Source organism: Coptis chinensis, chromosome 9, assembly GCF_015680905.1.
Source record: "Coptis chinensis isolate HL-2020 chromosome 9, ASM1568090v1, whole genome shotgun sequence".
NCBI lineage: Eukaryota > Viridiplantae > Streptophyta > Magnoliopsida > Ranunculales > Ranunculaceae > Coptis > Coptis chinensis.
The window spans coordinates 3,382,142-3,398,223 of NC_141464.1; the positions used below are offsets into that span (position 1 = coordinate 3,382,142).

Here is a 16,082-nt window from a genome sequence, read left to right on the forward strand (position 1 = left end):
TAATGTGTGTTATTAAATGCATATTTTATAATATTACATTAAACATGTGTATTATAAATGTTAATAATAATGTCAACGTCTACACATATATTATGAATTAGCTAATACACTATGGCCCTATTTCGCACCCTGGATAAGGAAGCCTGTACACTGTATAAAAGGGCTGATAGTGTATTTTCTGTTTGGTACGTTTTTTTTGTGGTTTGCGGGTGTAACTTAATGTATAGTGGAGGCCCATAATCGTGGGGAAACCTTGATAACAGTATCTATGGGGAAAGCTAGGATTTTGATCTACATCTTAACAAATAAGAAAAAGACCAAGAGAAATAAAAGAAAAACACAGTTGTACTTCTTCTTCACTCTCCCTTCTTCTTTATTGATACATGATTGATCTCTACTTCAAAAGGTAAAAGATCTCCACCTCTTCTTCTTCTTCTTCTCTCTTATTCCCGACCATCTTTTCTCCACACCTTTCTCTCTTCCTGGAAACAAAAAAGGGAAGTCAACCCTTAAACAAAACCACCATTTTCATCTCACAATAAAAATCCTTGATTTTTCAAAATTGAAAATTTGCCTCATCACAACATCTCTTGATTACTCTAAGTTTTTTATTTTAAGAGATTTAAAAGATGGAATTAGTCCAAATTTGAAGATACAAGATCAAACCTACTTGAATTTGGTGTTTTTAGAATTGTTGGTGTTGCTATCAAAGAAGTTGATGTAATTTTTGTTTGTAAATATCTTTTCAAGAAAATAGAAATATGTATGGAGTTATTTTCTTCGTAAATTAATTTTGGATCTTGATGAACAACTTTGCCCTTTTAGATTTAATTGTATTGAGTTTTCTATTTGAAGGCGATTCAGATTATTTTGGGTAAGTTTCTGACTTTTTTTTGTTGCTATATAATTGGGGTGCGATAAATTTTGAGAAAAGAGCTTGGTGAGAACCAAACACCTTCAGTACTGATTATCTCTTGGACATGAACTACTAGAATTGAATAGTCCAAACTTGATTAGGTACCACCTTATACTGTATAATTTGTTGCTGCCAAACAGAGCCTATATATATTAACTAATACGCGTGTTGTGACCTACCTCTTCTCCTCCTCTCCTATTCTATTTATAATTCCCCTCCTCTCTCTTGGACCCTCCATCTGTCCACCCATCTTACGGTCTCTGGACTGCCATGTGTTAAGTTCCCGTACGACGTTAGGGTTTCACCCTTCCTCCTGCTAGGCACGTGCCCAAATGGTTCGATTCCATGTCGGCTAGCCTTCGGCTCTTGGTTCTCCCTTGTCGGGTTCTGTTTTCGGCCTCCATACTTGGCTTTCTGCCCACGGTCTCCGGTAGCCGCCCGTCATCCCCACCCTCGTCCTCTTCCCGGCTTCCTTATCCGATAGAGTCGCCCTCGGCCCCTGTGGTCGCCACAATGCCCCCTCTCGAGTTCGCGGACCTCCCGAATGTTCGTGGACTCGAGAACCCAAACCATCTGCCTTTTTCCGTAAATTCTGCTGCACGTCTTTCTATTGTTGACGCACGTGTCTCTCGCGTGCTCGGTTCGTGTTGCCTCGGTTCTTGCCCCTCCACGTGTCACCTTCCCTCTGGGTCAACTGACGGCTTCTTGATTTTCGATCCTATTTCTTTCCCCTTTTACCCCTTCCACGCTTCAACTTCTACTTAATCTTTCTTTCCTTCTCATTCCTTTCTCACCCCTCTACTTTCTCTTCACCAGTCGCCATTTTTGCACCTTTCTCTTTTCTTCTCAACTACTGTCGCCCTTGTTTACAGTCACCTCCATCCCTCTTCTCGCTTTCCTCCCACTATTCCATTCTACGCATCTTGCCCTCTCAAACGTTGCTTTTGCTGCTGGATTGGTGCACCAGGTTGGTAATTTTCTCTCTTTAATTTTCGCATTTGTTTTGTAAACTGTTCATATTCCTTAACTCCCTCCCATGTCAGTTCCCAATCCGTCGGTCCGACTTCCTCAGCGATTGGTCGTATCGAGGAGGAGTCTTCTCCTCCGCTGATCCCACCCACGGCCCCTCCACCACCGGGCGGCCTTTCAAACTTCCACCGCCTCCCCACGCCCCGTCGACCTAATTTGGAAGCGATTAGGGTTGGCTATGGCATCGGGACGACATCCTCCTCGAGCACGCGTGCCCGGCGTGACTCACTTCCTCATCTGGTTCCCCAAACCGGGATGCCCTCGTGGTAACCGTCGGACCAAATTGTATCGGCTTTGCGACGCCCGTCTCGACTAGGCGTCGGCGTATGCAACCATTTCAACATTCCCCTTGCCGGGGTATCGACAATTTTTCATTATCATGTATGCCGCGAACTATTATAATCTCCACCACGAGCCCGAATAGTCCTCCGCGACATAATTTCTCATTATTACATCGTAAAAGTACCAAAGATGTGAGTGTTGGGTACCACTCTTTTCGCGTGTCGCCTCGGCAAAGCGATCCTTCATTCTCAAACTCACCACCGGACAAAACTTGGCATCACTACCCCCCATGCGTTTACGGTAACCCGTGTCGCGGAGGTTCCACTGAAGTGACTCTCAACCATCTCACCTTTCGCGCCGGGGTGAGTTCATTTCTTGTCTCTCTTTCTTATGTTGACTTATCTGCGGTCTCACTCTTCGTCTCCATTTCTCTTACGTGCGGGTTGGAAGTCCGACTCCAAATCCGATTTTCACGTCGGCTGAAGTCTGCAATCTTTGAAGCACATCCCGAATTTGGGCTCTTCTCAAGCTGAAGTCCTCGGCATAGATCCCTCTCATGGAACCCCCTTACTGACTGACCCTTCTTTGCACACCTTGGGCAAGTATTCAGCTCCTTTTTATCGTCCTCCGCCCCCAAAAGAACGAAAGCCTCGTCATTCTCCATCCATCTCATTATCTGCCTCCCATCCGTCCCAACGTAAACACCACCGCCGCGGCTTCACTCGCAAAACCACCAAGTCTCAGGCGCGGGCTCGGGCTTTAGAGGAGATAGTCAAAAAGTCCACCACCCACCTTTCTTCCCGGCCCCGCCAATATACATCTCCTTCTTTCCGTTCCCTTACTGACTGGGACGATCAATACATTCCCCCCGATTCCCCTCGGTGACTCATCACCTCCCCTATGGACATCTCCAAGATCAAGTTGTTCGACGGCTGACTTCGGACGACGACGTGGATCGAGGTCCCTCCCTTCCTTCCCAACTGCCTTCCGCCTCTATCGCTCCCGCGTGTCCGCGGATCCCTCATCCGAGGAGCCCCCCAGCGCCCGCGGTCTTCTTCCTTCCATGAAGCCTTTCTATGGCTCCTCCGTCTTCTCCTCATCCCAACGGCCGGGCAAAGAAAACCATTTCGCTCTCTCCCACGGGTCTGCGACTCGGAAGCATTCGCCCCCACTTCAAAGGCGCGGCATTTCGGTCAATGTAGAGGATTACGCTCTAGAAAACCCGCCCGTGGCCTCGGCGATGTTCTCACGGTTCCCATCTTCCTCGTGACTTGGCCTATGCTGATTAAGGACCCCGAACAAAGCGCGACCTCCTTGTATGCGGTGGGAGAAGGTCCGTCTCTCTTTGCTCCCTTTGCACTTTCTATTTTGACCCTTATTTACATTTGTTCTTCCCTTGCTAGGTGAGCTGGACATGGCCTATATGATCCATGGCCTCTTCTCTTCCCCTGGACTCTGTGAAATCTTTGGAGAAGGAGGTCGGTGGTCTCCGACGGACTACTGGGGGACCTGTGGCCGCCTCCCGGCTGAGTTGTCGACAGCGGACATGGCCAAACTTCGAGCGAGGGTGAGGACGGCTGAAGCTTCTCCACCGGGCCTTCATGGGCCAGGGGTGAGCGACCGCCCTAAACAAACAACGAGGGCGCCGCTTGCCCTCCGGCATAAAGGAAGCTACTGCCGCTCTTCTTCAAACACACTTTCGGGACATGGAGCATTTGCGGGTAAGTTTTTCAAAGGCTCAAGCTGACAAGCGGGTGGCCAAGAAGCTTGCCGAGGAACATGCGCGCTTACTCAAAGAAGGCCGACTCCTTCCCGAACAGCCCCCCTCTCTCATGCCGGAAGATCTATCCACCGCGGTACCCATTGCCGCAGAGCCACTGATCTCGAGCAGTTGATGTCGCCCTCCTCAATCCGCTGCCCGAAGACTCCGTTTGCGAGGCCGCCTCCCTGGGCCCCGATTCGAGTACTCGTGACCAAGCTCCCCTTGCCGAAGATCTGGTGCAGAATTTGGACTAGCCCCACATTGGCTGTCTGCTATTGTATTAGCTATTTTGTAATTTACTCTTCCAACTAAGTGTGCCCCTAATCTTACTGGTTATTTCCCTTTCATTTGTTTGTTGGCGTGATTAAATACTGTTTCCCTCTTTCTGATTACATGTATAATCTCTTAGTTTTGATTGCTGCTTTGTCTGGCATGCTACTGTTCGTCATTCCTTGCCTCTATTCCCACTCATTTCGTCCTTATCTACGCCGGGGCTTTCTCTCTTCTTGCCCCCATGTGTGATCCCCGCCTCTCCTTTGGGAACTCTCTTTTCCCTTTGGAGTCACTCGTTGACTCTAGGTTCCATCGGGGCAGCTCGACCTGCCGTGGGCCCGATTTGAACCATTCGACCGCGGAAGGCTCATCCCCACCGCAGCCTCTAGTTGGAGTGGCCTCACTTTCCGTTGGGCCTCTCTCTTTGCCCCCGGTGTAGCGTACGCCTTTCTTCCGCGGGCGGCTCTCCCCGACCCGCGGCTCTATCTTGAGATGGACCTCTCGTCCTCGGGCGTCTCTTGCCCTCACCTGTGTTTTCGTCATTTATTTGCGGTTCGTAGAATGGTGAAATTTGTTCCCCCAAAAGTGCCATTGTATTATATATTTGCAAATAGCTCCAGTGTATCATTCTGGATTTTCATTACATTCAAACATGAAACTTCTTTAGCATTCTCACATTCCATGGCTTTTCCGGCACCTTTCCTCCCTTTGTTCTTAGCTTATGCGTCTACCGGCTCCTCCCACATCGACCAGCGTATGGGGCCCTCCTCGGTTTTGAAGCTTTCCATCGTTCTCTCTCTTGGTACTTTCTGCGTCACTTTCGTCGCAAAGACGGCATCCCTATCTGAATCGGCGCCCGGCTTGACTCTCTTGTTATACCGTCTCTGCAGGCTGCGGTGGTATTCCTCTAGTCTGATCCGCGCCTCGTCTCTTCTCTCTTCTGCTAAGATCATATCCGTTGCCAGTATGCCCTCGTTCAGCCCCGTCTCCACCGCCCTTGTCCTCGTCGTGGCTGCGACCATTTCGATGGGAATCCGCGGCCTCTACCCGTAAGCCAAAGCGAAGGGAGTTTCCCTTGTTGATGTCCTAGGCGTGGTCCTGTAAGCCCACAGAACATGAGTGAGTTCATCTGCCCATACTCCTTTCTTATCCTCTAGCTTCCTCTTGAGATTGTTCATAATGGCCTTGTTGGAAGATTCTGCCTGCCCATTGCCTTCAGGATTGTATGGGGCCGAGAACCCCTGCTTAACCTTGTATGCTTGTAAGAAGCGCCTTCACCTTGGACCGGTGGTCGGGTTCCATTAATGCGCTATGATAATATATGGCAACCCAAATCTACGGATGATGTTCTCCCACACAAACTTGATCGCGTGAGTCTCCTTAACTTTTTCGGGGCCTTTGCCTCAATCCATTTGGTAAAATAATCCGTGGCGCCAACATGAATCTCCTTTTGCTGTAGCCATGGGCGTGGACCCACTATATCCATTGCCCACATTGCGAAGGCCACGGACTTGACTTACAGCGTGTAATGGTTCATTTGGTGCAAAGATCATCGGCGAACCGGCACTTCTCGCATCGTTTAGCATAGTCCACGGCGTCCCTTTTCATATCGCGGCCAAAGTAGCCCCTGATGATGTCGATCGTGTCTTTGTTGTCTGCCGGTGAGTGACTCCCCACGGTCTCCCTCATGCAACTCGCTAACACTTCAAGGGCTAATCTCGGCCCGAGACACTTTAACAAAGGCCCACTGAAATTCGCCCGATATAGCTCCCCTCATGAGCGCGTATCTCGAGATGTCCATTTCGATCTCCTTTCCTCCCCTTTATCTTCCACCCGTCCCCGACAAAAACTCTTGATGGGATGCGATCCATCCCCGCCGTCCTCCTCTACATGACATACCTCCACCCCTCTTTCCTCTCCCCTCCTCCGTCTTAGGCTTCTCCAATCGCTTTACCTTTATCATTCTTTCTTCCGATTCAGGGATTGCGGCCGCCACGTAGGCTAGGGCGTCGGCATGTCTGTTTTCACCGCGACCCAAATGTATGAATCTAACCTTCGCAAACCTGGCAGCCCTCTTTTGCAGCACTTCCAGATATTTTGCCATGCGTGGGCACCGCGCCACGAACCCTCCGTTTGCCTGACACACCACCAGATTTGAGTCGGAATAAACTGTCAACTCTTTCACCCCTACCTCTTCTGCCATTCTCATGCCCGCTATTACTGCCTCGTATTCTGCTTCGTTATTTGATGCCGCGAACCCCAACTTCATAGTTAACTCTACTCTGTTGTTTTCCGGCGTGACCAACACTGCCCCTATCCCGCTGCAATTGTCTGTGGCTGACCCATCGGCGAAGACTCTCCATCCATTCGCCGATCCGGGGTCCAACCAATCTGTTCGCGATCCTTTCCGGCCCCATGACCATCTCGTTTCCCCATGTGGGGTCCTCATTTGGAAACTCTGCTAAAATTTCTGCCACCGCTGCGCCTTTTCTGGCGTTACGATCTCGATCATCGTATCGTCGTAAGAACTCAACATCAACGCCCATTTCAGCATCCTTCCGACTTCTCGGCTTTCAATGCTTGCTTTAGCGGCAAATTGGTCACCACCACTCTGAGTCGCCTCAAAGTCACGGTTTCAACCGGGGCCGAGAACACCAATGCCAAAGCATATTTCTCGATACGCTATATGCGGTCACCGGCTTCCGGTGATGTTTTACTTTGGAAGTATCTGCGCTTTTCCAATTTACCCACAATTCTGACTAGTACCGAGCTAATGGCATATTCCGTGACCCCCAAATATAGGTACAACTTCTCTCCCTGTTCTGGTCGCGATAGCATAGGGGCCTTGCCTAAGTAATCCTTCAACTCTTGGAGCGCCCTTTCGCACTCCGGGGTCCATTCGAAATCCAGTATTCCTCGGCCAGCCGGTATAGCGGCCTACACTTATCGGCGACCCGAGGATGAATCTATTCAAAGCCGCGACCCTTCACGCAAGAAGTCGCGCACCTCCTTGACATCGAGGCGGCGGCATCTCCACTAGGGCCCTTATAAATGCGCGGGGTTGGCTTCTATTCCCCGGTGAGTAACTATGTATCCGGGGAACTTTCCGTAGTGGCGCCCGAGCATTACATTTCTGCGGATTAAGTTTTAAATTGTACAACCGCGATTATTCTAAATGTCTCTTTCAAACCCTCGGATGCTCTTCCTCCGACATGCTCTTCTCTACCATGTCGTCTATGTAAATCTCAATCCCTTTCGGATCTTGCTTTCGAACATTTTCTCCTCCAGCGGCTGAAAGGTGAAGGTGGCCGTTCTTCAATCCAAGCGGCATTCTTGTGTAACGATGCGTCCCACCTTCCACCAATTTTGTCTTTTTTCGATCGGCCCATACATGGCCACTGGTTATATCCCCCATGGCGTCCATGAAAGAAAAACACTTTAAACCCCTGCAGTTCTATCCACCCATTTCGTCTACTCTCGGCATGGGGTAGCTATCTTTGGGGCACTCTGAATTCACGTCCGTGAAGTCGACGCACATCCGCACCTTGCCATTCTTCTTAGGTACCGCTACCACATTTGACAGCCAGTCGGTAAAGGACACCTCTCGTATTATCCCTGCCCCCTTCAACCTCGCGACCTCTTCGCGAATTCCTTCGGCGTACCTTGGTCTAATCCCTCGCATCTTCTGTCTTACTGGTTTAGCGTCCCCCCTCATATGTAACTTATGACATGCGAACTCCGGGTCCAATCCGGTGACTTCCTCGATCATCCAGGCAAATACATCTCGGTTAGCGGATAAAACGATTACTAATTTGCTCTTCCATTCCTCAGACAAACTGGACCCCACTGATGTGAACTTCTCTTCACCGTTCTCCCCCAAGTTTACTACCTCTATCTCATCCAAGGTCTTCGGTCCTTCTACTAACTCCGCCGATCCCTCCCCGACGGGGCACTGTAATTGCTATGCCTGCCTCTTCCTGGACCGCGAGGTCTCTTCCTCTGACCCGCGGATCAATCTCTTCACTGTACTCTGGTGGCTATTTTTTGCCGACACCTGATCCCCGCGGACCTCGTATACCCCGGTCGGGGTAGGGAACCGAATCACTTGGTAGTAAGTGGAGGGAACTGCTTTCATCTCGTGAATCCATCTCCTCCCCAGGATGGCGTTGTACTGCGAGTCGGCATCCACCACCTTAAACCTGGAAAACACCGTAACAGGTCCCGCAGTCACTGGGAGCAATAGCTCCCCCAAGGGTTCCGTCATGCTCCCGTTGAACCCATACAAATTTGTTGGCGAGGGTCTCAGCTGCTTCCTTTCTATGTTCATTTCTTCCATTGCCCCTCTAAATAGTAAATCCACAGCACTGCCGCAATCCACCAACACTCTCTTTACTATGTAATTTCCCATAGTCACCGTGATCATCAAGGCGCCCTCATCGGGGAGTCGATGGTTCCGGAGGTCCGCGTCGGAGAACGTGATGCTCTTCCTTCCCTTTGTGACCCCATAATCTGTCGCGACTGCCCTGGCCGTCTCATGTACTTCTTTGTATGCTTGCCATTTCGCCTTATCCTGTCGCGGTGTGCATTATGGCTCAATATCTCTCCACTGAAGATCACATTGATCGTTCCTAGTATCCTCCCCTGGGTAGGCGCCTGCTCCCCTTTGTCCCCTTCCGCTACAAACTCCTTCAATAATCCCCTTGCTATCATCCTCTGAATTAGCCACCTTAACGCATAACAGCCGTCCGTCTCGTGATTGTGTATTTGATGATAAGCACAATAAAGTTCCGCCTTGTACCTCCAGCGCTTTGGTTCGCGGACCCTCATACCCCTGCAGGTTCTGAATCATCGGTAGTATTTCGCTCAACGGCTTATTCAGTGGCACTTGCTCTTCCTCGCGGTAAGGCTTTTTGTCTCGACCTTCCCTTCTAACCTCTTCGCGGTCCCTGTAGGGCCGCGATGAAGACTTTCGATACCCGCTGCCCCCTTTATCAGAGGGTTCATATTGCCGACGCCCCTCCATTTTATCCAACGATAACACCGCCTTTCCCGGCCTTCTCACCTCCTTCTGCATGGTGTCCTCATACCTAATGTACTTTTCCACCCTCGGATACAAGTCTGTAGAGTTGCTATCTCATTCTTTTGCTACCGATTCATGTACTCTAGTTCGGCGCAACCCTTTCGAAAGCTATCACCGTCCTTTCATCTAGATTCTCCACTTTCAAAGTCTCGCCTTGAATCTGCACAAGAAATCTCTCACCGATTCGCCGACCCTCGCGCTTTACGTTGAACAAGGCGCGATGTCCACCACACGCTTCTTTTGATGTATGAAGTGATCAATGAGCGCTGCTCCAACTCACGAAGTTATTAATACTCTTGAAGGTAACCTATAATACCAATCGGATGCTCCCCTTTTAAGCTTGCGGGAACATCATACATCTTAGTCCGTCATACCGCGACTCTTGCCACAACGGCATCTGCTGCGGAAATGGTGAATGTGGTCGGTCTCTCTGTTCCATCATACCTCTCAAACCTTGGCTGATTGAACCTCTTTGGCACTTCCGACTTCCATATCAAATCTGCCGATTGGGTTGCGATTCAACCCCGCCACCACCGACTTCGCCGGCGCCCTCCTGCTCCTTGAAGTGCGTCCCAAGCTAGCCTTCGGATCGTTGGCTATCATTTCCCGACTTGTTCCTTAGTGAGCCCCCCGTTTGTTCTTCGCATCCGTTCCCCTTCCTCCTCTTTCTCGCTCTAGACACCTCCCTTTCCGACTCCTCTATAGTTTTCTCTCCCTTCTCAACCCCTCATTTTTCCTCCCTCAACCTCGATATTTCCTCATGCAACAACCTTGTTTCCTCTGCTCCGGACAATATTGTCTCTTCCTGTCCGCTCCTCCCCCCCGGCTTCTTGTTGACTCCACGTCCCTCTCGACGGTCGTCGTCTTCTTTGGTCGCCCCACTCTTCTTTTTGTTGCCATTTCACTATTTTTCTTTACTCTCTCTTTCTTTTCTCTCCCCACAGACGGCGCCAAATGTTGTGACCTACCTCTTCTCCTCCTCTCCTATTCTATTTATAATTCCCCTCCTCTCTCTTGGACCCTCCATCTGTCCACCCATCTTACGGTCTCTGGACTGCCATGTGTTAAGTTCCCGTACGACGTTAGGGTTTCACCCTTCCTCCTGCTAGGCACGTGCCAAATGGTTCGATTCCATGTCAGCTAGCCTTCATTGTTGCGGTTCTCCACTGTCGGTTCGGTATTTTCGGCCTCCATGCTTGGCTTCCCGCCCCGGTCTCCCGTAGCGCGCCCGTCATCCCACACCCTGTCCTCTTCCCGGCTTCCTTATCCGATAGAGTCTCGGCCCTCATAAACTGTGTCGCCACAACGCGTGTACGTGGTTGATATATTACATATGTATATATAGGATAATAAACACATGAAATGCTAACTAACGATATAATTGTGATACATGTATTTATTATATACTAGCTATTTGGCCCGGCATATGGCCGGACTTGCAATTTCTTAAAGTTGACTTTGGGCTTGCTATATTTATTATTATTATTTTACGATGAAGTAGAATGGATATTATATTAAAGATTAAAAAAGATAGATATATATTGTTAAAAGAGATTATTAAAAACCAATTGTGTGGCTGAGAAGTGGAATGAGTATATGAGTTGTAGGTGGAATTCATGTATGCGCAATCACAACCTAGGGACAAATAGTATAAAGGAATTGATCAATTTTTTTGTGTATCTATCTCTCAAAGAGTAATCCCCATTATCTTCTAATGACAACGAAATTCAAATGAAAAAAATCTCGGGTTTACATGATAAATTACTCGCTTCCTTCATAAACTAAAATACGTGTCAAGTGAATAATTATATTGATTGAGGTTACTCCAAATGGTACAATATTATGCTATTTTTATCTGAACATGAATGAAATTTGGTAGGGTGTTATTGGCTTTAAGCTACGGGCAAGCACCACAACTAATCCTGGGCCCAGGTTAGAAATTGGACCTGATACTGCTCGTCAGTGACTTTGAGGGGATGTTACTACCCTGTTGCTCAAGTCCATACAGAAAGATTATGGAAGAATAACTGTCATTATAATTGTAAGGCGATAAGCCAAGAAATTTTGGTTGTGAAGAATGGAGGCGAGAATTTCTATTGACATGGGAGAGAAAGAGATGCAATGGGAGATGAGAGAAAGAGTTGATTAGCTTTCGGCTTTGTTGTTTTTGGTAAAACTCGGGACTTTTGTTTGTTTTTCTTTTATTTGGAATTGATTTTTATTGGTATTGAATAGGGCGAACAATTGAAAATGGGGAAATAGGGTGTGGATTTACTTTCTTTATGCCGAATCATTGTTTTTGGCTAAAAAGGCTGAGGTGTCCACATTTGAGAAAAAAAGGGTTATTGACGTGTTTCATTGGGAGCATTTTGCACTACCTGCCTGCACAACCAACACCACATAACTAACTATAACAGTCAACTTACATGCGAGTTCAGCTTGCAAAGAAAAGCATAAGAAAAGCTCAGCTCCACTTGCATATGGAAATCTTTGTCCATGAGGAATGACCAAAAAATAATTAACCAAGCAAAACACAAAGATTAATTAATTTTGCATTGAATAACCAATATGTATAAACAAAGCAGCCTTGTTCAATTGTATTAGAAAATAATCACAATGGTGTGAGTATTTAAGACTCGAGATTAAATTATAGCATGTAATGTCACATCCGGATGCTTGATTATGAATAATCACAATGGTATGTATTAATAAATTTATGATTATTAGGTTAATAGCTATAATTATAGCATCTGGCCACTTAGCGAGTATTAAACAATAGTTATTCTTAATTCATAAAAATCTCGCACTGCGCTCGTTAAAATTACTTAATGACAGTAATAAGTACTTTTGTAAAGGAAAAAAAAATACATAGAGCTCATGTTACATACCAAGAGTGGAGATGATTGATGAAAAACTCATTATACCTGAAGATTTAGATTATAGTGAGTATACTTCAAAAGAGTTTGTTTTAGAAGGTGAGGTTCATCCTTAATTGTTTAGAGTTTGAGTGAGGGAGATGTGAAGAAGAAAGGTAGACTCCTGTAAGATTAGAATTGTTCTAAGCTAATGAAAACTTGAAAGCTTTGATTGTTGTATTGAAATGACTTGAAAACATGAAAAGGAAAATTGATTAAAACATTGAAACAAAGAACAAGTGAACAAGATTTAAAGATTAAAACAAAGAACAAGTAAACAAGATTGATTGAAATAAAGAACAAGATTGAAATGAGACTTCTAAACTTTTTATTCATCCTAGAAAAAAGAAACAAGACTTTTTATTACTAAACGGAAAAATATTTTTGGTCTTTTTCAAAATATAGCAAAACTGTGGTATATATGTTTAACGGATACCACGGTTTTCAAAGAACCGTGGTATATAAGCTATTGAAACCTTGGTTTATATTAGTGTATGTGTTATAATACCGTGGTATATAGTTATACTAAACACTACGGTTTATGCCAAACCGTGGTATATATATATATATTAATAATAATGCTAGTAACAGTCTTCCACTTAAAACCGAACTGCATACAACAAAAATTTACATACTGCCTCACATTACAACATTTCCATCTTCCCAACAAATTCCAAAATGTATAATAAACTATCAAACATTGCAAAAAAAAAAGAAAATAATAATAAAAAAAACTTTCATTAATTTTTTGAGTGCACTAAGAAAACAAACTTCAAATTCCTTTTCATAAATTAAACTAGAGGGGTCCGAACATAGCTAAAACTCATCCTCATTCGCTTCCGGCTGAAACACCCCATTTTCCTTGATGAACTGAATAATATCGAGTCGAACACCATCAAGTTCATCTTGCGTGTATGTCTCCTTCATAAAAAGAAAAAAAATCATTTCAACTAGACCTTAGTCAATACAAGCTAAGGAACCACTAAAACAAGATATTGACTAGTCAATATACACAATTTTCAATTATAAAGCATGGTACTAAAAGAAAATGTCTAATTTATTAGCCCAAAAGACTAACTAAACTTCTCAAGCATGCATCTAATACTACCAACATTCAATCTAATGACTTCCAAATCAAAACAAATCAACTTAGCGCGCACACACTCAACATGGATGTGCAATATGATTAAGCTATTTGTCGAAGCTTACATGCTTACACGAATGTGTAACACATACTAGTACCCACGACATGATTACTTTACATAATGATTAGAAAACCAATCAAATCATAAGACAAGTATTAACATAGAAGCATCTTATTCCAATTCAAAATCGTAATCTAGAAATCATAAGCTAAGACGAATATGAAGGTCAGATGCGAATAAGAGAACCCATATGCATGCTTATATAATATTGGATTTCTACTCGAGCTTAATATACTACCAATCACCTAAATTAGTGAAGAATTAGGGCAGAAATGCTTGCTTGATCAGAAGTTTATTAGGATAAACAAAATTTTGAGTCTGAGGATCTAAAATATAGGGTATATCCATCAATAAAAACTAGAATACATTTAATAAAAAACTAGAATTCTACCTTAACATGCATCATAACTTTAACAAAATGAAATATATAAACCAACCCTTTAATAATTTATCACAATTAACAATTGTATAGAAGTAATATTTAAAAGATGTATAACCTCAATTATACTGAGATATGAAAAAGGACTTACGTGTATCACTTAGAACAATCAAACCATTCGCCATATTGACCCAACTAAGAGACAAAGGGACACAAAGCAATACAAGACAGATAGCGTTATGCATTATAATTCCCAAGCTTTCGGTAGTGTTGCGTCCCATAGGCTTCACAGCATAGTGTGTCTAGTGCACCTTCCATGAAGAATTTCCACCTCATCTTCTGTAGAGCTTGGCGACATATATTCATTTCAATTCCTTTTATAGAAGTGAAGCTAGTGTAACTACTTTAAGAAAAATTATTACACAAGAACATGTCATAAGCACATACTTACCTTGAGTAATTTTTTGAAGCAATTAGACTTACGTTGTATCCACTGTGTAAAAAGTTAAGCCCATAAAAATTGTTGCAGCCGCAGTAGAACTTTGAGTGCATTCTTTCCTAGAATAAGAGTGCATTCTCAAAACTAAAATTGGCGCAATCTTAAACAAAATTTCTACTCAATAGTTATGTTTGCAGTACTTACCATTTTTTGCTTAAGTTAACAAGAGCCAAAGCATAGTATGTGGATATACTATCAAGACCAAGAAATGGCCCCAGGTAATTCCAAATTAGTTGTATATTGATCGCAAAGTTGTTTAACTGAGCAAAAAAAAATCCAAATTAAATGCAAGGCCAATTATCCTCAAAGTACACAATAAGATCCTATTGTGTGGAGAGCATAGGGCTGGAATGGGTGCATCAAATTATAGTGACCCATTCAAAAGCCTGAAAACAAAAGAAGTATGTAACGTTGAACAGAAAAGCAAACTTGAATAGGGGTACTAAAATTATCAAGCAAAACTAGAAAATCCAAGACAAGGGGAAACCTCACTAGATTTTGAGCCTTGTTATATCTTTAGTTGCACACATGTACATAAATGGACTATGCACGTACATAGGTGTACTCACCAAACCAGTAAGTCAAATAGCTTTAAAAGTAGTCTCTCCTTTCAGCTGCATAAGCATTAACCTAATCAACTAATGTACATCTAATGTGAAACTAATTAAAATAAGGAATAATAAAAATGATAGAGAAATCAAGTTTCCATATCCTGCAAATACCAATTTTGTATATCAAACTTCCATTTTGGTTTAACTTTAAAAAAACTTGAATATACTGTTAGAGTAAAAAAAAATGCAATAAGAACATATCAGACTTCATATAGTACATGAGAAACAAAAAAAATAGAAATTGCTCATCACAAAGTTGCTTGGTGTCCCAAGTTACTTGTGATTCGGTAGACAATAAAACCAACATTACCATACGTACTTAGTAGTCCAACTTAAAATAATGTGGTTCAGTAACTACAAGATAATTTTTTTGGTACCACCTCATATCACCTTGTTACCAAATGGCTAATGCTATTTCCAAGGGTGAAATGAATTTGCCTAAAAACCCTAGTATACTATTTGAGGCCTATAGATGAATGAAATTGGCCACTCTGGAAGATATCAATATCATTTTAGATAAAATAGAATATATACAAACAATAAATGCCACAATGTGCTCAACACAAACCTTTTACTAGTTACTCTCTGCTAGTTCTTCACAACTTCCGCAATTACAACAAATATATGTACTAATATACTAGAGACTTGTAATAAAGGAAAAGACAAGGTCAACTTGAGCAAGGATCAAACCATGCATGATTCTTCAAAAGGGATATGGATCTCATCGAGGTAGAACATGCAGGGCATACAAAACCTCTTTGGTGCAGGTGTCTCGAGGATAACTCTTAATATGGGACAACAAGCAACTTGTGTGTATGACATTTGAAAGAAACGGGAGAAAGGGGAAAAGAAGAGTTAAAACTTAAAAGACCTTGAAAGTTAAACAAGCAACAAATATATGGAGAATGAGTAACATACGCAAGCAACCCAATCAAGTAGTGTGAGAGTCACTCCCATCTTCAAGCGTGGCCTGACATAAGCAGCATGCAGGAGATCAATCATAATCCCCATCTATTACCCATTCTGAGTAAGTACGAACCTGAAAAAGTGATAAAATCAATACTACTAATTTGGACCAAACACTGATTAAAATTCTCTATTAATATCTACATTTGTAGTTGAATGCAGCCA

The 16,082-nt window shown here is 44.2% G+C and overlaps 1 protein-coding gene across 1 annotated transcript; it reads right to left on the reverse strand.

The window, feature by feature from the left end:
* Positions 1-8,223: 8,223 nt before the first annotated feature.
* LOC147474428 (uncharacterized) lies at positions 8,224-8,670 on the reverse strand. Its single transcript, XM_086585079.1, has one exon. The coding sequence runs from the start codon at positions 8,668-8,670 to the stop codon at positions 8,224-8,226; it is 447 nt and encodes a 148-aa protein (XP_086441205.1).
* Between the last annotated feature and the right edge of the window lie 7,412 nt (positions 8,671-16,082).